Below are 19,717 nucleotides of genomic sequence, written 5' to 3' on the forward strand. Positions count from 1 at the left end.
GAGAGACGGAGTGAGAGAGGGGGATGGAGAGAGAGAGAGAGAGACGGAGTGAGAGAGGGGGATGGAGAGAGAGAGGGGGATGGAGAGAGAGAGGGGGATTGAGAGAGAGACGGAGTAAGAGAGGGGGATGGAGAGAGAGAGGGGGATGGAGAGAGAGACGTAGTGAGAGAGGGGGACGGAGAGAGAGAGGGGGATGGAGGGAGAGAGAGAGAGACGGAGTGAGAGAGGGGGATGGAGAGAGAGAGGGGGATGGAGAGAGAGAGAGAGAGACGGAGTGAGAGAGGGGGATGGAGAGAGAGGGGGATGGAGAGAGAGAGAGAGAGACGGAGTGAGAGAGGGGGATGGAGAGAGAGAGGGGGATGGAGAGAGAGAGAGAGAGAGACGGAGTGAGAGAGGGGGATGGAGAGAGAGAGGTGGATGGGTAGAGAGAGGGGGATGGAGAGAGAGAGAGAGAGAGACGGAGAGAGAGAGGGGGATGGAGAAAGAGGGGGGGATGGAGAGTGTTGCTAAAAGCCTGTTGGTAATAATGCCCTGTAGCATTTCCCCAGATGATAATAACATACGGGGTACTAGAATATCTGTGATCCAGCAGCTGAATACAGTATGAATACACAGACAGACAATGGATAGACCGGCCACTCGCTTTGTAGCTTTAAACAGCGTACAAAACAAATTGCTTTTTTTTCTCTAGGGCTACCTGCAGATGTAATTGTAACATGCACTGCTACAGCTTTGATGTTTTAGTCCTGTCGTACATGCAAGGAGGATGTGCTCATACATAATAACTGTGTTGTTGAAAGACCTGATCCAATCCAACGCTGCTGTTACTGTTACTGTATTCAACTCTATTGCGCAACAGTTAAAACATCAACTGATTCTACTTGTCTACCCATGTGTGAAAGTCTTTTAAATCAGCTTTATATCTTGGTGTTTCCATTTACTGACCCCTGAGTCACTCCTCAAACAAAACTAACTTTCCTGTTCTCTCTCTCTCTCTCTCTCTCTCTCTCGCTCTCTCTCTCTCGCTCTCTCTCGCTCTCTCTCTCTCGCTCTCTCCCTCTCTCCCTCTCGCTTTCTCTCTCGTTCTCTTCCTCTCTCTCTATCTTCCTCTCTCTCTTCCCTCTCGCTCGCTCTCTCTCCCTCTCTCTTTCCTCCTTTCTCCCCCTCTCGCTCTCTCCACCTCTCGCTCTCCCCCCCTCTCTCTCTCTCTCACTCTCGCTCCCTCTCTCTCACTCTCTCTCCCTCTCTCTCTCTCTTTCTCACTCTCCCCTCTCTCTTACTCTCCCTCACCTAATTTCTCTCTCTCTTTCCCTCCCTCTCTTTCTCTCCCCTCTCCCCTCTCTCTCTCTCTCTCTCTCTCTCTCTCCCTGTCTCTCTCTCTCTCTTTCTCACTCTCCCTCTCTCTCTTTCTCTCTCACGCGCCCCCATCTCTCTCTCCTTCTCTCTCTCTCACTCTCCTCTCTCTGGTAAATGCTCAAGTGTTTGTTGATCCCTTCAGCAAAGTGAAATCCCGCATGACTGCCTTTCTTAGCCACGTGTTCTCTCTCTCTCTCTTCTCCCTTCTCCCTCTTTCTCTCTCACCTTCTCTCTCTCTCTCTCTCTCTCTCTCTTCTCCCTTCTCCCTCTTTCTCTCTCGCCTTCTCTCTCTCTCTCTTCTCCCTTCTCTCTCTTTCCCTCAAATGTGAAGGGGGATATCTAGTCAGTTTTGCATTTAACCCAACCCCCCTGAATCAGAGAGGTGCAGGGAGCTGTCCTTAATCCACGTCATCAGCACTCGGGGAGCAGGTGTTGTGGGGGAAAACTGCCTTGCTCAAGGGCAGAACAGCAGATATTTCCACCTTGCTGGCTCGGGGATTCAAACAAGGAAACGTTTGTTTACTGTCCCAACGCTATCACCACAAGGCTACCAAGGCAGATCTGTTTCGGTGTTCCAGTAAGCAACCCAACTGGTGTGTGCGTGTGTATACATTTGGATGCGTGTGTCTTTACCTTAATCAGATCTTCAAATTATTTCCATATTCTGTTTCTAGTTTGGGGAATTTGGGGTATTTTATTAGGATCCCCATTAGCTGTTGCAAAAGCAGTAGCTACTCTTCCTGGTGTCCACACAGGACATGCAACCTGACATAGTCCAGAACATTAGTTGACAAGAATAGGACAGAAATACATCAATAAACTGTTTTATTTTTAAAAAGGCACACAGAGCCTACATGTCAATACATACACAAACTATCTAAGTTAAATAGGGGAGAGGCGGTGTGCCGCGAGGTCGGTGTGCCGTGAGGTCGCTGTGCCGCGAGGTCGGTGTGCCGTGAAGTCGCTGTGCCGCGAGGTCGGTGTGCCGCGAGGTCGGTGTGCCGCGAGGTCGGTGTGCCGTCAGGCTGGTGTGCCGTCAGGTTGGTGTTCCGGCAGGTGGTGTGCCGTCAGGCTGGTGTGCCGTCAGGCTGGTGTGCCGTCAGGTTGGTGTGCCGTCAGGCTGGTGTGCCGTCAGGTTGGTGTTCCGGCAGGTGGTGTGCCGTGAAGTCGGTGTGCCGCGAGGTCGGAGTGCCGCGAGGTCGGTGTGCCGTCAGGCTGGTGTGCCGTCAGGTTGGTGTTCCGGCAGGTGGTGTGCCGTCAGGCTGGTGTGCCGTCAGGCTGGTGTGCCGTCAGGTTGGTGTGCCGTCAGGCTGGTGTGCCGTCAGGTTGGTGTTCCGGCAGGTGGTGTGCCGTGAAGTCGCTGTGCCGCAAGGTCGGTGTGCCGCGAGGTCGGTGTGCCGCGAGGTCGGTGTGCCGTCAGGTTGGTGTTCCGGCAGGTGGTGTGCCGTGAGGTCGGTGTTCCGGCAGGCGGTGTGCCGTCAGGTTGGTGTTCCGGCAGGTGGTGTGCCGCGAGGTCGGTGTGCCGGCAGGCGGTGGGCCGTGAGGTCGGTGTGCCGGCAGGTGGTGTGCCGTGAGATCGGTGTGCCGGCAGGTGGTGTGCCGTGAGGTCGGTGTGCCGGCAGGCGGTGTGCCGGCAGGCGGTGGGCCGTGAGGTCGGTGTGCCGGCAGGTTGTGGGCCGTGAGGTCAGTGTGCCGGCAGGTGGTGTGTCGTGAGGTCGGTGTGCCGGCAGGCGGTGGGCCGTGAGGTCGGTGTGCCGGCAGGTGGTGTGCCGTGAGGTCGGTGTGCCGGCAGGCGGTGTGCCGTGAGGTCGGTGTGCCGGCAGGCGGTGTGCCGTTAGGCGGTGTGCCGTCAGGCGGTGTGCCGTCAGGTGGTGTGCTGTGAGGTGGTGTGCCGTGAGGTCGATGTGAGTGCCGTGAGGTCGGTGTGAGTGCCGTGAGGTCGGTGTGAGTGCCGTGATGTCGGTGTGAGTGCCGTGATGTCGGTGTGAGTGCTGTGAGGTCGGTGTGCCGTGAGGTCAGTGTAAGTGCCGTGAGGTCAGTGTGCCGGCAGGCGGTGTGCCGTGACGTCGGTGTGAGTGCCGTGACGTCGGTGTGAGTGTCGTGACGTCGGTGTGAGTGCCGTGAGGTCGGTGTGAGTGCCGTGACGTCGGTGTGAGTGCCGTGAGGTAGGTGTGCCGCCAGGTGTCGGCAAAGAAGAGCAGCTTGTTGATGACTGATCTCTCTCTTGTAAGTAGAGCACAGACTGTGACGTGCCCCCTCTATTTACCTCCCTTCTCATTGCTCAACCAATCACCAGCATCGGTGTGCATTTCAGGAAGCGCAAGTCTTTTCATATTTGTTTTTCCCACGAGGCATTGCTGCACAGTCGAAGGGTAAGCTAATCCACCCCATCTAGAAGAGGAGGGATAGAAAGAGACGCCCATGATGACTCACCCCTCTCTCTTTCTCCCTCCATCCTCTGCTTTCCATCGGGGGGGTTGAGGGATAGCATACCGGTAGCTATGAATATAGAATGTATGGTGTATATATACAGATCTCTATATTGTTGGTGGTACATGACATTTGGGCTGCAGTCTGATTCTCAAACCTTCTTACCGAAGTGTACACTTGTTTACTACCCCCATGGGTTAAAAAGGAAAGGACTGTAAGAAAAATGGTTGAAAGCCTTTGTCATTGAGGCAGGTACAGTTGGATTAGTGGTAGGGCACTTTTTGATGGCTCAGAGCAGAATAAGGTAAGTGTTTTTATTAAGTCATGATTAGGTTGGTTGTGGACATGTTTTTAGGGTCATATTGTGTCTGTTGACCTTTGTGTCTGAAGCCCTGTAGCTGTGAATCTGTTACAGACCTGCAACAGCCACAAGTGGTATTAAGTTGTGTTTTATGGCCCATAGATGTTGACATTTGCCCTATCTTGGCCCGTTGGCCATCACAGGGATATAGAAGAGATGAGCAGAGTTTTATGTGATGAGGATAAAGGAGTTTGTGTGTGTGTGTGTGTGTGTGTGTGTGTGTGTGTGTGTGTGTGTGTGTGTGTGTGTGTGTGTGTGTGTGTGTGTGTGTGTGTGTGTGTGTGTGTGACAGATGGGAGAGAGATTTGGGGGATTTTTCCCTAGCTCCCCCAGGATACATACTGCCCTAGGGAACCCCTACCCCTACCCCCACACACAAAACACACACACACACACACACACACACACACACACACACACACACACGCACACACACACATGCACACACAAACACACAAACACACACACACAAAGTCCAGTATCCCAGTAAATCTCTTGAGAACAAAAATGTGCCCAACAAATCCCTCCAATGGGCATTCACACAGGATCATAGACAGCCTATCATATTATGACTTGATCCCCAGTCATAATATATTCTGTTTGTAGTCACTAAGCTGACCTAGAAACACAAATGAGGGGTTTTAGTGAATGGAACCAGGGAAAAGCAGGCATGCCAATCATGTGTGTGTGCATGTGAATATCAGAAGGCAGAATCTTCAGATAGGCAGCTTGAGGCAGAAACTCTTGCATACAGACATGATCTTTAGCTTTTTTGTTAATTACCCAAAAGCATTTCCCCTGGTTCCTGCTAAGAACAAGCTAGTGTGTGACGAGAGGAGAGAGAAAAGGCACAAGTCTTTAAATACCACAAAGAGCTCGCTGTGTGTGTCTAGTTTAAATGGTCCTCACACACACACATGCCACACACACACACACACACACACACACACACACACACACACACACACACACACACACACACACACACACACACACACACACACACACACACACACACACACCACACACACACACACACAAGTCAACAAAAGCCTCTCTCATGGCTGACCTTTCGACTCAGCCAATCAAATTGTCCCCTGCTGCATCCGATTCCATAGAGATAGATAGAGGACTCATCTGTGTATCTGTGCCATTATAGCTTCTGTGACAGCATGGACAGCGCCATTGATGCTATAACCCATACGAATGATTCTCAATATCTCTAAGGGCCTTCCTTACATTTCCTTTCATTTCAGTGTGAAATCATTTTATATTATGGATTGTAGAGGAAAAAATAAGATGTACATTTAAATCAAATCAAAACAAATCAAATCAAATGAATTTATATAGCCCTTTGTACATCAGCTGATATCTCAAAGTGCTGTACAGAAACCCAGCCTAAAACCCCAAACAGCAAGCAATGCAGGTGTAGAAGCAAGCCTTCTAGATTTAGCTGGTCTTTTCCCGGTGTACTTATATAAGTATGTAATGTTGTTGCTGTAGCTGTTAGGGATATTGATGTATGCATGAAGACACTCTGCCTCTGATGTACATTTCAGATGGTCATGATTACACAATGATCATTTTTCTTCAGACCAGCTTTGATTGATTTCTCTCTCTGTTACTTACCGCTAACGACTCTCTCTATTTCATTTCTCTCTCGCTCTCTCTCTGTTTCTCTCTATTTATTTTATCTCACCCTTTACCTTATTTCACTGCCACTCTCTCTGTTTTGTTCTCATACTCATTCCAAGTCATCTTTCTCTCTCTCCTTCTCTCTCTTTCTACCCCTTTTTCTCATACTCCCTCTCTCTTTTTCTCACTCTGATTCATCTGTCCTGCTCTACTTTCCATTTAGTCATCTCTCTCCCTCTCCTCCCCTCTCTCTCTCCCCCTCCTCTCTCTCCCTCTCCTCCCCTCTCTCTCACTCTCCTCTCCTCTCTCCCTCTCCTCTCCTCTCTCTCCTCCTCTCTCTCCCTCTCCTCCCCTTTCTCTCCTCCCCTCTCTCTCCCTCTCCTCCCTTCTCTCCCCATTTCCTCCCCTCTCTCTCATCCTCTCTCTCTCCCTCTCCTCCCCTCTCTCTCTCTTTCCTCCTCTCTCTCTCTCCCTCTCCTCCTCTCTCTCTCCCTCTCATCCTCCTCTCTCTCCCTCTCTGTCTCTCCCTCTCCTCCTCCTCTCTCTCCCTCTCCTCCCCTCTCTCCCTCTCTCCTCCTTCTCTCTCCCTCTCCTCCTCTCTCTCCCTCTCCCCTCTCTCTCCCTCTCCTCCTCCTCTTTCTCCCCCTCTGTCTCTCACTCTCCTCCGCCTCTCTCTCCCTCTCCTCTCTCTTTCCCCCTCCTCTCTCTCCCTCTCCTCCCCTCTCTCTCACTCTCCTCTCCTCTCTCCCTCTCCTCTCCTCTCTCCTCCCCTCTCTCTCCCTCTCCTCCCTTATCTCCCCCTTTCCTCCCCTCTCTCTCATCCTCTCTCTCTCCCTCTCCTCCTCCTCTTTCTCCCCCTCTGTCTCTCACTCTCCTCCGCCTCTCTCTCCCTCTCCTCTCTCTCTCCCCCTCCTCTCTCTCACTCTCCTCCCCTCTCTCTCACTCTCCTCTCCTCTCTCCCTCTCCTCTCCTCTTTCTCCTCCTCTCTCTCCCTTTCCTCCCCTCTCTCTCCCCTCTCTCTCCCTCTCCTCCCTTATCTCCCCTTTCCTCCCCTCTCTCTCATCCTCTCTCTCTCCCTTTCCTCCTCTCTCTCTCCTCCTCTCCTCTTCTCTCTCCCCCTCTCCTCCTCTCTCTCTCCTCTCTCTCTCTTTCTACCCATTTTTCTCATACTCCCTCTCTCTTTTTCTCACTCTGATTCATCTGTCCATTTTGTCATCTCTCTCCCTCTCCTCTTCTCTCTCTCTCTCTCCCTCTCCTCCTCTCTCTCTCCCTCTCCTCCTCTCTCCCTCTCCTCTCTCTCACTCTCCTCCCCTCTCTCTCCTCCTCTCTCTCTCCCTCTCCTCCTCCTCTCTCTCCCTTTCTGTCTCTCCCTCTCCTCCCCTCTCTCCCTCTCTCCTCCTTCTCTCTCCCTCTCCTCCTCCTCTCTCTCCCTCTCCCCTCTCTCTCCCTATCCTCCTCCTCTTTCTCCCCCTCTGTCTCTCCCTCTCCTCCGCCTCTCTCTTCCTCTCCTCCCCTCTCTCCTCCTAGTAACAGTCTCTAAGGTGCATGTACCGGGTGGTAGCCGGCTAGTAACCGTCTCTAAGGTGCATGTACCGGGTGGTAGCCGGCTAGTAACAGTCTCTAAAGTGCATGTACCGGGTGGTAGCCGGCTAGTAACAGTCTTTAAGGTGCATGTACCGGGTGGTAGCCAATTAGTAACAGTCTTTAAGGTGCATGTACCGGGTGGTAGCCGGCCAGTAACAGTCTTTAAGGTGCATGTACCGGGTGGTAGCCGGCTAGTAACAGTCTTTAAGGTGCATGTACCGGGTGGTAGCCGGCTAGTAACAGTCTTTAAGGTGCATGTACCGGGTGGTAGCCGGCTAATAACAGTCTCTAAGGTACCGGGTGGTAGCCGGCTAGTAACAGTCTTTAAAGTGCATGTACCGGGTGGTAGCCGGCTAGTAACAGTCTTTAAGGTGCATGTACCGGGTAGTAGCCGGCTAGTAACAGTCTCTAAGGTGCATGTACCGGGTGGTAGCCGGCTAATAACAGTCTCTAAGGTGCATGTACCGGGTGGTAGCCGGCTAATAACAGTCTCTAAGGTGCATGTACCGGGTGGTAGCCGGCTAGTAACAGTGACTAAAGTTCAGGGTACTGGGTAGTGACTGTTTAACAGTCTGATGGCCTGGCGATAGAAGCTATTTTATCCCTCTCGGTCCCAGCTTTGGTGCACATGTAATGTCTCCGCCTTCTAGATGTTAGTGGGGTGAATAGGCCGTGGTTTGGGTGGCTGAGGTCCTTAAAGATCTTCTTGGCTTTCTGGTGACACCGGGTGCTGTAGATGCCCTGGAGGGCAGGCAGTGTGCCCCCGGTGATGTGTTGGGCTTACTGGTGAATAAAACTCTGGATATATGAAATACTCTATTAGTAGTAGGAGAGCCCTTGCGGTTGCGGGCGGTGCAATCCCGTACCAGGTGGTGATACAGCCGATAGGATGCTCTCAATGGGGCATCTGTAGAAGTTGGTGAGGGTTTTAGGGACCAAGACGATATTCTTCAGCCTCCTGAGGTTGAAGAGGCACTGTTGCGCCTTCTTTGAAGGGGCCATTTCAATTCCTCAGTGATGTGCACTAGAAGCTTTTAAACCTTTCCACTGCGGCCCAGTCGATGGGGGCATGCTCTCTCTGCTGTCTTCTGTAGTCCACCATCAGCTCCTTCGTTTTTGTTGACGTTTCCTGGCACCACTCCGCCAGGCCTCTCACCTACTCCCTGTAGGCTGTCTCGTCGTTGTAGGTAATCAGAAACTGTTTTGTCATCAGCAAACTAAATGGTTGAGTTTGAAATGTGTGTGGCTACCAAGTCATGGGTGAACAGGGTGTACAGGAGGGGGCTGAGCACGCACCCCTCTGGGGCCCTCATGTTGAGGATCGCTTGGCGTAAGTGTTGTTGCCTACCTTCACCACTTGGGGTCTGCCCGTCAGGAAGTCCAGGACCCAGTTGCACAGGGAGACCCAGGGCCCTGAGCTTAGTGATGAGCTTGGAGGGCGGTTTTGTGTTGAAGACTGAGATGTAGTCGATGAACAGCATTCTTACATAGGTACAGTAGTTCTCTTGCCCAGGTCAGAAAGGACAGTGTGCAGTGCAATTGCGATCGGCGTCCATGAATCTGTTAGGGCGGTATGCAAATTGTACTGGGTCTAGGGAGTTGGGTAAGGTGGAGGTGATATGGTCCTTAACTACACCCTCAAAGCACTTCATGATGACAGAAGTGAGTGCTACGGGGAAATAAATATACTTGGGTACAGGAACAATAGTGGACATCTTGAAGCAAGTGGGAACAACAGACTGGGACAGACAACAGACTGGGATATGTTCTTAAAAACTCCAGACAGCTTGTCTGCACATGCTCTGAGAACGCGGCTCGGGATGTCGTCTGGGCCAGTAGCCTAGCAATGATTAACATTCTTATATGACCTACTCATGTCGGCCACGGAGAACGAGAGCACATAGTCCTCGTAAGCGGTGAGGGCCTGCGTCGGCTACTCCATGTTGTTTTCCTCGAAGTGGGAGAAGAAGGTGTTTAACTCGTCCAGGAGCGAGGCTTCAGTGTCCACGGCGTGGCTGGCATCTCATATCTCAGCCGTTGAACTGTGACTACACTTTTTACCTTTACTGTCGTTTTGCTTCTTTGATTGCCTTACGGAGGTCATCGCTAGTCTGTTTGTACACATCGATGTTCTCAGTCACCTTGCCATGGCTAAATGCAGTGGTTCGCGCTTGTAGTTTTGCACGAATTTTGCCATCTATCCACGGTTTTTGGTTTGGATAAGTTGTAATCGTCACAGTGGGAACATCATCCTCTATGCACTTCCTGATGAACCCAGTCACCAAGTCAGTGTATACGTCGATACTATTCTCAGAGGCAACCCACATAACCAGAACATTGCGTGATCAAAACAATCTTGAAGCATAGATTCTGATTGGTCAGACCAATATTGAACAGTCCTCACCACGGGTGCTTTCTGCTTAAGTTTCTGCCTATGGGTCGGGAGGAGCAGAATGAAGGCGTGATTTGCCAAAAAGTGGTTGGGGGAGGGTCTTGTAGCCATCCCGGAAGGGAGAGTAGCAATGATCCAGAGTCTGTCATGTGTGTGTAGCACAGGTGATTTCCTTTATTAAAGTCCCCAGCTACAATAAATGTCACCTCAGTTTCCAGTATGTACATAGTCCAGTATAGTTCCTTGAGAGCCGTCGGCAAGATCAGGAGAACAAAAGGACTTGAGTTCCTGTATGTTACCACAATCGCACCATGAGTTGTTAATCATGAAACAAACCTTTATGCCTTTCTTTTTCCCAGTGAGTTCTTTTTTTCTGTCTGCATGATGGACGGGGAACCCTGCTGGCTGAATGGACAGGGACAATATATCCTGAGAGAGCTGTGATTCCATAAAACTGATTAATGTACAGTCCCTGATGTCTCTCTGGAAGGAGATCCTCGCCTACTTTATTGCCCAAGAAATGAACGTTAGCGAGTAATATACTTGGAAGCGGTGGATGGTATGCATCCGCTTGAGTCTGACTAGGGACCCACTTCTTCCTCTTCTCCTCCGTCTGCATTTTGGTGCAGCCCCAGGGATGAATAGAGCTGCATGTTCAAACAAATGATCCAGGTCAGAGAAGTCTAATTTCTGCTCAAATCTCTGATGAGTGACCGCCGATCTAATATCCAAAAGTTATTTCTGGCTGTCAGAAAAAATAAAACATACTTTCGGAGAAAATAATGTAATAAATAACACAAAACAAAAAAAAATACTGTGAAGTTGCTTAGGAGCTTGAAACAGGGTGACCATGTCTGTCGGTGCCATCCTGCTAAAATGCTTTAGCTATTAATTAATTACCTCTAGTGCATCATCAATAGGATCAACGAGGCCTTGAGGGACTCAGAGACTGACAGCTGAGATCTCTGAGGATCGACCTGGTTTTTGCACCGTCCCTCTCATCATGCTATAATGACCCTCTCACGGCACCACAGAGGGGTATTAGTGTGTGACCCTTGACCTCTTCCAGCTCACCAGGATATCGACAGCTCCCCATTACGTCCTGACTGCCACAATAGGGCCGACCCTAAACTCTAGTGTGAAAATGTCTTGTTTTCTGCCCTTCCTCAAAGAAAGAGTATGATAAGCACTAATTACTTCCTTATTAACCATTTACTAACTACACCTACAGCATTTAGTAATCTCTTATTAAACATTTATTAACAGTAGAAAGGGTCTGCCTCTAGTGAAGTTATCTGCAGGTCATGAAATGCGTAGTAGCCTGTGCTGGATACCCAGAGGTCGCCTTGTTCTCTCCTCTGCAGTGTAAATATTATTGGATGGATATCCCCACCAGAGATAAACGCTGGTTACAGATGCCATCTCCTTCACAGGGAGCCACAGGCTGTTTGTTTGTTGAGGTAAACACATGTTTCTGCTAGTTAGCAACGTGCCCTAAGAGCTGTGTTGTGTTTGGTAAAGTAGAATCAAAATCATGTAAGGACTGCCCATCCATATCTTATACCTGTTATAAAACTAATAAATGCCTGCATACATTTTCCTTGGACTAACCAGATTAATAGTCAGAGCAGAGACACCTAAGAGAGTGGATTCTCTGCCCTCACTAGCATGAAAACTAAATACAAGCACAGACTGTGTGGAAAATGATTTAAGACAGACTCTCTCCAGTACAACCCAACATTGCAGAGTTATGTGCATCCTTTCAAGCACACCCTTCTCATTAACCTGTGGTGAATAATTCACAATTTTCAATGAACAAATAAAGTTTTATATGTAAGATGGTTAAACAAAGAGCAAAGTGATTGATTATTATTATATTATTATTTGTGCCCTGGTCCTTTAAAGAGCTCTTTGTCACTTCCCACGAGCTGCCTTGTGACAAAAACTCACACTCATTCTTATGTTTAATAAATGTATTGTATAGTGTTTGTGTGGCAGTCTTACAATGATGACAAAAAACAACATTTGAGAGTGCGCTGACCCTTGTGCTAGAGGGGGTATGTAGCTGGAGGTTGAATGTTTGAAGGGGTACGGGACTATAAAATGTTTGGGAACCACTGCCTAAGAGCATGGTGAAGCTATTAGTTACACTTTGGATGGTGTATCAAGACACCCAGTCATGACAAAGATACAGGCTTCCTTCCTAACTCAGTTGCCAGAGTGGAAGGAAACCGCTCAGGGATTTCACCATGAGGCCAATGGTGACTTTAAAATAGTTACAGAGTTTAATGGTTGTGATTGGAGAAAACTGAGGATGGATCAACAACATTGAAGTTACTCTACAATACTAACCTAATTGACGAGAAGGAAGCCTGTACAGAAGAAAAATAAATATTCCAAAACTTGCATCCTGTTTGCAACAAGGCACTAACGTAATACTGCAAAAAATGTGGCAAAGCAATTCACTTTTTGTCCTGAATACAAAGTGTTATGTCTGGAGGAAATCCAACACAACAAATCCAACACTGAGTACCACTCTCCATATTGTCAAACATGCTGGTGGCTGAATCATGTTAAGGGTATGCTTGCAATTGTTAAGGACTGGGGAGTTTTAGGTAGGTGAGGTGTGTGTAACCTACGTTGAGAATGGGGTAAGTGGGTGTGTGTAACCTACGTTGAGAATGAGGTAGGTGGGTGTGTGTAACCTACGTTGAGAATGAGGTAGGTGGGTGTGTGTAACCTACGTTGAGAATGAGGTAGGTGGGTGTGTGTAACCTACGTTGAGAATGAGGTAGGTGGGTGTGTGTAACCTACATTGTGAATGAGGTAGGTGGGTGTGTGTAACCTACATTGAGAATGAGGTAGGTGGGTGTGTGTAACCTGCGTTGAGAATGAGGTAGGTGGGTGTGTGTAACCTACGTTGAGAATGAGGTAGGTGGGTGTGTGTAACCTACGTTGAGAATGAGGTAGGTGGGTGTGTGTAACCTACGTTGAGAATGAGGTAGGTGGGTGTGTGTAACCTACATTGTGAATGAGGTAGGGGGGTGTGTGTAACCTACATTGAGAATGAGGTAGGTGGGTGTGTGTAACCTGCGTTGAGAATGAGGTAGGTGGGCGTGTGTAACCTACGTTGAGAATGAGGTAGGTGGGTGTGTGTAACCTATGTTGAGAATGAGGTAGGTGGGTGTGTGTAACCTACATTGAGAATGAGGTAGGTGGGTGTGTGTAACCTACATTGTGAATGAGGTAGGTGGGTGTGTGTAACCTACATTGAGAATGAGGTAGGTGGGTGTGTGTAACCTGTGTTGAGAATGAGGTAGGTGGGCGTGTGTAACCTACGTTGAGAATGAGGTAGGTGGGTGTGTGTAACCTACTTTGAGAATGAGGTAGGTGGGTGTGTGTAACCTACGTTGAGAAAGAGGTAGGTGGGCGTGTGTAACCTACGTTGAGAATGAGGTAGGTGGGTGTGTGTAACCTACTTTGAGAATGAGGTAGGTGGGTGTGTGTAACCTACGTTGAGAATGAGGTAGGTGGGGGTGTGTAACCTACGTTGAGAATGAGGTAGGTGGGTGTGTGTAACCTACGTTGAGAATGAGGTAGGTGGGTGTGTGTAACCTACGTTGAGAATGAGGTAGGTGGGTGTGTGTAACCTACATTGAGAATGGGGTAGGTGGGTGTGTGTAACCTACGTTGAGAATGAGGTAGGTGGGTGTGTGTAACCTACATCGAGAATGAGGTAGGTGGGTGTGTGTAACCTACTTTGAGAATGAGGTAGGTGGGTGTGTGTAACCTACTTTGAGAATGAGGTAGGTGGGTGTGTGTGTGTAACCTACGTTGAGAATGAGGTAGGTGGGTGTGTGTAACCTACTTTGAGAATGAGGTAGGTGGGTGTGTGTATCCTACAATGAGAATGAGGTAAATGGGTGTGTGTATCCTACATTGAGAATGAGGTAGGTGGGTGTGTATATCCTACATTGAGAATGAGGTAGGTGAGCGTGTGTAACCTACATTGAGCCTGAGGGTGGGAAGTCGATGAGATTCAGAGTGGGTCTGTATGTGTGTCTGGAGTTTGGAAGGGTTTCAGTTATGGGGCTGAGATTGAGAATAAGTGTGGGTGGTGTGTGTGTGGGATATAGGAGAGATGAGCAGAGGTTTATGTGATGAGGATAAAGGAGTGTGTGTGTGGTGTGTGTGTGTGTGTGTGTGTGTGTGTGTGTGTGTGTGTGTGTGTGTGTGTGTGTGTGTGTGTGTGTGTGTGTGTGTGTGTGTGTGTGTGTGTGTGTGTGTGTGTGTGTGTGTGTGGTAGATCCTCTGTGATCAGGGAGGAGATTTGTGAAAGCCCAGTGTAGAGGACCAGATGGCTGGGAGTCAACCACCTCATTGCCCCCTTCTCTCTCCCTCTTACTCTCTCTCTCCCTCTTACTCTCCCTCTCTTTCTCTCTCCCTCTTACTCTCCCTCTCTCCCTCTTACGCTCTCTCTCTCCCTCTTACTTTCTCTCCCTCTTACTCTCTCTCTCTCCCTCTTACTCTCTCTCTCTCCCTCTTACTCTCCCTCCCTCCCTCTTACTCTCCCTCCCTCCCTCTTACTCTCTCTCTCCCTCCCTCTTACCCTCTCTCTCTCCCTCTTACTCTCTCTCTCCCTCTTACTCTCTCAATTCAATTCAATTCAAGGGCTTTATTGGCATGGGAAACATGTGTTAACATTGCCAAAGCAAGTGAGGTAGACAACATACAAAGTGAATATATAAAGTGAAAAACAACAAAAATTAACAGTAAACATTACACATACAGAGGTTTCAAAACAGTAAAGACATTACAAATGTCATATTATATATATATACAGTGTTTTAACAATGTACAAATGGTTAAAGGACACAAGATAAAATAAATAAGCATAAATATGGGTTGTATTTACAATGGTGTTTGTTCTTCACTGGTTGCCCTTTTCTTGTGGCAACAGGTCACACATCTTGCTGCTGTGATTGCACACTGTGGAATTTCACCCAGTAGATATGGGAGTTTATCAAAATTGGATTTGTTTTCAAATTCTTTGTTGAACTGTGTAATCTGAGGGAAATATGTATCTCTAATATGGTCATACATTGGGCAGGAGGTTAGGAAGTGCAGGTCAGTTTACACCTAATTTTGTGGGCAGTGTGCACACCTCTCTCTCCCTCTTACTCTCTCTCTCCCTCTTACTCTCTCTCAAATCAAATCAAAATCAAATCAAATGTATTTATATAGCCCTTCTTACATCAGCTGATATCTCAAAGTGCTGTACAGAAACCCAGCCTAAAACCCCAAACAGCAAGCAATGCAGGTGTAGAAGCACGGTGGCTAGGAAAAACTCCCTAGAAAGGCCAAAACCTAGAAAGAAACCTAGAGAGGAACCAGGCTATGAGGGGTGGCCAGTCCTCTTCTGGCTGTGCCGGGTGGAGATTATAACAGAACATGGCCAAGATGTTCAAATGTTCATAAGTTGTCGAGGGTGCAGCAAGTCAGCACCTCAGGAGTAAATGTCAGTTGGCTTTTCATAGCCGATCATTAAGAGTATCTCTACCGCTCCTGCTGTCTCTAGAGAGTTGAAAACAGCAGGTATGGGACAGGTAGCACGTCCGGTGAACAGTTCAGGGTTCCATAGCCACAGGCAGAACAGTTGAAACTGGAGCAGCAGCACGGCCAGGTGGACTGGGGACAGCAAGGAGTCATCATGCCAGGTAGTCCTGAGGCATGGTGCTAGGGCTCAGGTCCTCCGAGAGAGAGAAAGAGAAAGAGAAAGAGAGAATTAGAGAGAGCATACTTAAATTCACACAGGACACCGGATAAGACAGGAGAAGTACTCCAGATATAACAGACTGACCCTAGCCCCCCAACACATAAACTACTGCAGCATAAATACTGGAGGCTGAGACAGGAGGGATCAGGAGACACTGTGGCCCCATCCGAAGATACCCCCGGACATGGCCAAATAGGAAGGATATAACCCCACCCACTTTGCCAAAGCACAGCCAGCACACCACTAGAGGGATATCTTCAACCACCAACTTACCATCCTGAGACAAGGCCGAGTAATTAAGTGATTAAGGAAGCAAAAAACTGGCCTTCTTTAGACTAGTTGAGTATCTGGAGCATCAGCATTTGTGGGTTCAATTACAGGCTCAAAATGGCCAGAAACAAAGAACTTTCTTCTGAAACTCATCAGTCTATTCTTGTTCTGAGAAATGAAGGCTATTCCATGCGAGAAATTGCCAAGAAACTGAAGATCTCGTACAACGCTGTGTATTACTCCCTTCACAGAACAGCACAAACTGGCTCTAACTAAAATAGGAAGAGGAATGGGAGGCCCTGGTCCACAACGGAGCAAGAGGACAAGTACATTAGAGTGTCTAGTTTGAGAAACAAACACCTCTCAAGTCCTCAACTGCCATCTTCTTTAAATAGTTCCCGCAAAACACCAGTCTCAATGTCAACAGTGAAGCCGTGACTCCGGGATGCTGGCCTTCTAGACAGAGTTGCAATTAAAAAGCCATATCTCAGACTGGCCAATACAAATAAAAGATTAAGATGGACAAAAGAACACAGACACTGGACAGAGGAACACTGCCTAGAAGGCCAGCATCCCGGAGTCGCCTCTTCACTGTTGACGATGAGACTGGTGTTTTGAGGGTACTATTTAATGAAGCTGCTATAATTGCAAAATGGTCTTCTAATGATCAATTAGCCTTTTAAAATGATACACTTGGATTAGCTAACACAACGTGCCATTGGAACACAGGAGTGATGGCTGCTGATAATGGGCCTCTGTACGTAGACATTCCATTAAAAAATCTGCTGTTTCCAGCTACAATAGTCATTTACAAAATAGTCATTTACAAAATTAACAAGGTACCTGTATTTCTGATCAATTTGATGTTATTTTAATGGACAAAAAAATTCAAAAACAATGACATTTCTAAGTGACCCCAAACTTTTGAACTGTAGTGTACATATTACCTTGACTAACCTGTACCCCGCACATTGACTCGGTACCGGTACCCCCTGTATATAGCCTCGCTATTGTTATTTTACTGCTGCTCTAACTATTTGCTACTTTTATTTCTTATTTTTTACTGATCTATTTTTCTTAAAATGGCATTGTTAGTTAAGGGCTTGTAAGTAAGCATTTCACTGTAAGGTCTACCTACACCTGTTTATTTTATTTTAATTTATTTGGTTAAAGATATAGCAAATAGGGGTGTCATTGCAGTCTGCTACCATTCTCAATGGTTTCCCATCAAGGTTGTCACTACCTGGTGGTTTATCATTGTTGATGGATAACAATAGTTCTTCCACCTCTCCCACACTAACTTGACCAAATTCAAAACAGCAATCCTCTTTCATTATTCAATATTTTATACAAAAATATGATGGTTCACCATGTTATCATTTCACTTCTGAGTTTTTCCACGTTACTAGTGAAATAGTCATTGAAATAATTGGCAATATCATGATAATGATAATCAATCAGTTCATATAGTAGTCATCAAACAAATACCTACCTAATGCACTTTGCTTTTAAGAATCAATTGGTTATATAAATCAAATAGTCATAGACTGATGTGATTCTTATAAAATGGTTATCTATACTTAACCCTCATTTGTCTCTCTCTTTCTCTGTCACTGTCTCTCGCTCTCTGTCTCTCTGTATATGAACATGACCAACACTCTTGGTCAGTGATTGATGTGATTCTTTTCAAATGTAACATCCTGTCTTCCTCTATCTCTCCGTAGGCGCGGCGTAAGGATGTGTTCCTCCAGGAGCGTTACGGCCACTTCAGTCTGACGGACCCCTTCCTGGCCCTGCAGAGGGACTTTGACTGTGTCCCCGGGGGGGACAAAGAACGCCGGCCAGTTGGCTCCAGCCCCATCTCAGTCCTGGAGGCAGTCATGGCGCACTGCAGGAAGATGCAGGAGAGGATGTCAGCACAGCTGGCTGCTGCCGAGAGCAGGCAGAAGAGGGTATACGATGCTACGATACAATATCATGATATGATGTTACGATATGATGACATCCAGACCTGCCGAGATTGCAGACTAGCAAACTCGTTAACTTACAGTATATCGACTTAAAGTTAACACTGCATAACTGTATATTATGTAGACACTAAAGTGCACACCTACGTGCACTTTACACATTGATTTGTTTGTGTGTTTACTAGTTTGTGTGTGAATGTGATTTGGCTCATTTGGCTCATGTTCTGTGTGTGTGTGTGTGTGTGTGAATGAGATTTGGCTCATTTGGCTCATGTTCTGTGTGCGTGCGCGCGTGTGTGTGGTGTGTGTGTGTGTGTGTGTGTGTGTGTGTGTGTGTGTGTGTGTGTGTGTGTGTGTGTGTGTGTGTGCGTGTGCGCGTAAGAGAGATATGAGAGATAATGTATGCATCTAAAAGAGAGATGGTGTATATATTAGGGTTGGGCGATATCAACCTTTGTCCTATCGTGATTATGTACCCATAAAACATTGGGATATACGATTCTGTAGGTTATATAACATATTTGTACAATGTGTGTGTCTAAATCTATGAGGTTAAAAGGCCTATTTACTCTGTTCCATCTGACTGCGCAATCCTCTGTCTCATCAACCCAGCCAGGTACTTTATAAACCAAATCTTCACTATAAAAAGCATCTTGATATTATCTCACATTTCTTTTAGACTAACATTTAGAGATTAGTATAACGTTGTATAAACGTTGCTTTCTGTATCTCCAACATTTGCAATATTGTTTCAATATTCAAATTCGATCTCCAGCTGTCGCGTAGTAATGAACGCATCAGGAGCCAGAATGAGACAAAGAGGCAGGCAGCTTTTCTCAGCCAGTCGAAATCATGAATCAGCATAATTTTATGGATATATACAGAGAAATATCAATAGAAAACAGGCCAAATGAAACGAAGTGCAGATAGTTTGCTGTCTTTCCTGCTTCAGTTTGAAGTTATTGTGTTATCTGTGTTGTTGGCCCCTCTGAACAACAGTGTTCTGACAAAAGAGCACATTTTCTATGCCAGGTGAAATCATTTGCTCGATGTTATCAAATCAAATCAAATCAAATTTTATTTGTCACATACACAAAACAAAATAAACAAAAAAGTGAAAGTAACATATCCTGGTTTCAAGAGAAATGAGTATTTCACATAGATTTCCCTAAATAAGTAAATCAAATAAAATGTTATTTGTTACATACACATGGTTAGCAGATGTTTATGCGAGTGGAGCGAAATGCTTGTGCTTCTAGTTCCGACAATGCAGTAATAACCAACGAGTAATCTAACCTAACAATTCCAAAACTACTACCTTACTACAAGTGTAAAGGGATAAAGAATATGTACATAAAGATATGTGAATGAGTGATGGTACAGAACGGCATAGGCAAGATGCAGTAGATGGTATCGAGAACAGTATATACATATGAGATGAGTATGTAAACAAAGTGGCATAGTTTAAAGTGGCTAGTGATACATGTATTACATAAAGATGCAGTAGATGATATAGAGTACAGTATATACGTAGACATATGAGATGAATAATGTAGGGTATGTAAACATTATATTAAGTAGCATTGTTTAAAGTGGCTAGTGATATATTTGACATCAATTCCCATTATTAAAGTGGCTGTAGTTGAGTCAGTGTGTTGGCAGCAGCCACTCAATGTTAGTGGTGGCTGTTTGGCCTTGAGTCTGATGGCCTTGAGATAGAAGCTGTTTTTCAGTCTCTCGGTCCCAGCTTTGATGCACCTGTACTGACCTCGCCTTCTGGATGATAGCGGGGTGAACAGGCAATGGCTCGGGTGGTTGTTGTCCTTGATGATCTTTATGGCCTTCCTGTGACATCGGGTGGTGTAGGTGTCCTGGAGGGCAGGTAGTTTGCCACCGGTGATGCATTGTGCGGACCTCACTACCCTCTGGAGAGCCTTACAGTTGAG

General features: G+C 47.1%; 1 protein-coding gene across 15 annotated transcripts in view; it reads left to right on the top strand.

The window, feature by feature from the left end:
* Window positions 1-19,717, top strand: part of LOC110502295 (cortactin-binding protein 2) — a 106,679-nt gene that overhangs the window by 46,645 nt on the left and 40,317 nt on the right. For all 15 annotated transcript variants that reach the window (XM_036958647.1, XM_036958668.1, XM_036958657.1 and 12 more), the window contains exon 3: window positions 17,529-17,756. In XM_036958647.1, coding sequence (XP_036814542.1) covers window positions 17,529-17,756 — 228 coding nt within the window. The remainder of the gene's footprint in view (window positions 1-17,528; window positions 17,757-19,717) is intronic.

Source organism: Oncorhynchus mykiss, chromosome 2 (genome assembly GCF_013265735.2).
Source record: "Oncorhynchus mykiss isolate Arlee chromosome 2, USDA_OmykA_1.1, whole genome shotgun sequence".
Taxonomy (NCBI): Eukaryota; Metazoa; Chordata; class Actinopteri; order Salmoniformes; family Salmonidae; genus Oncorhynchus; species Oncorhynchus mykiss.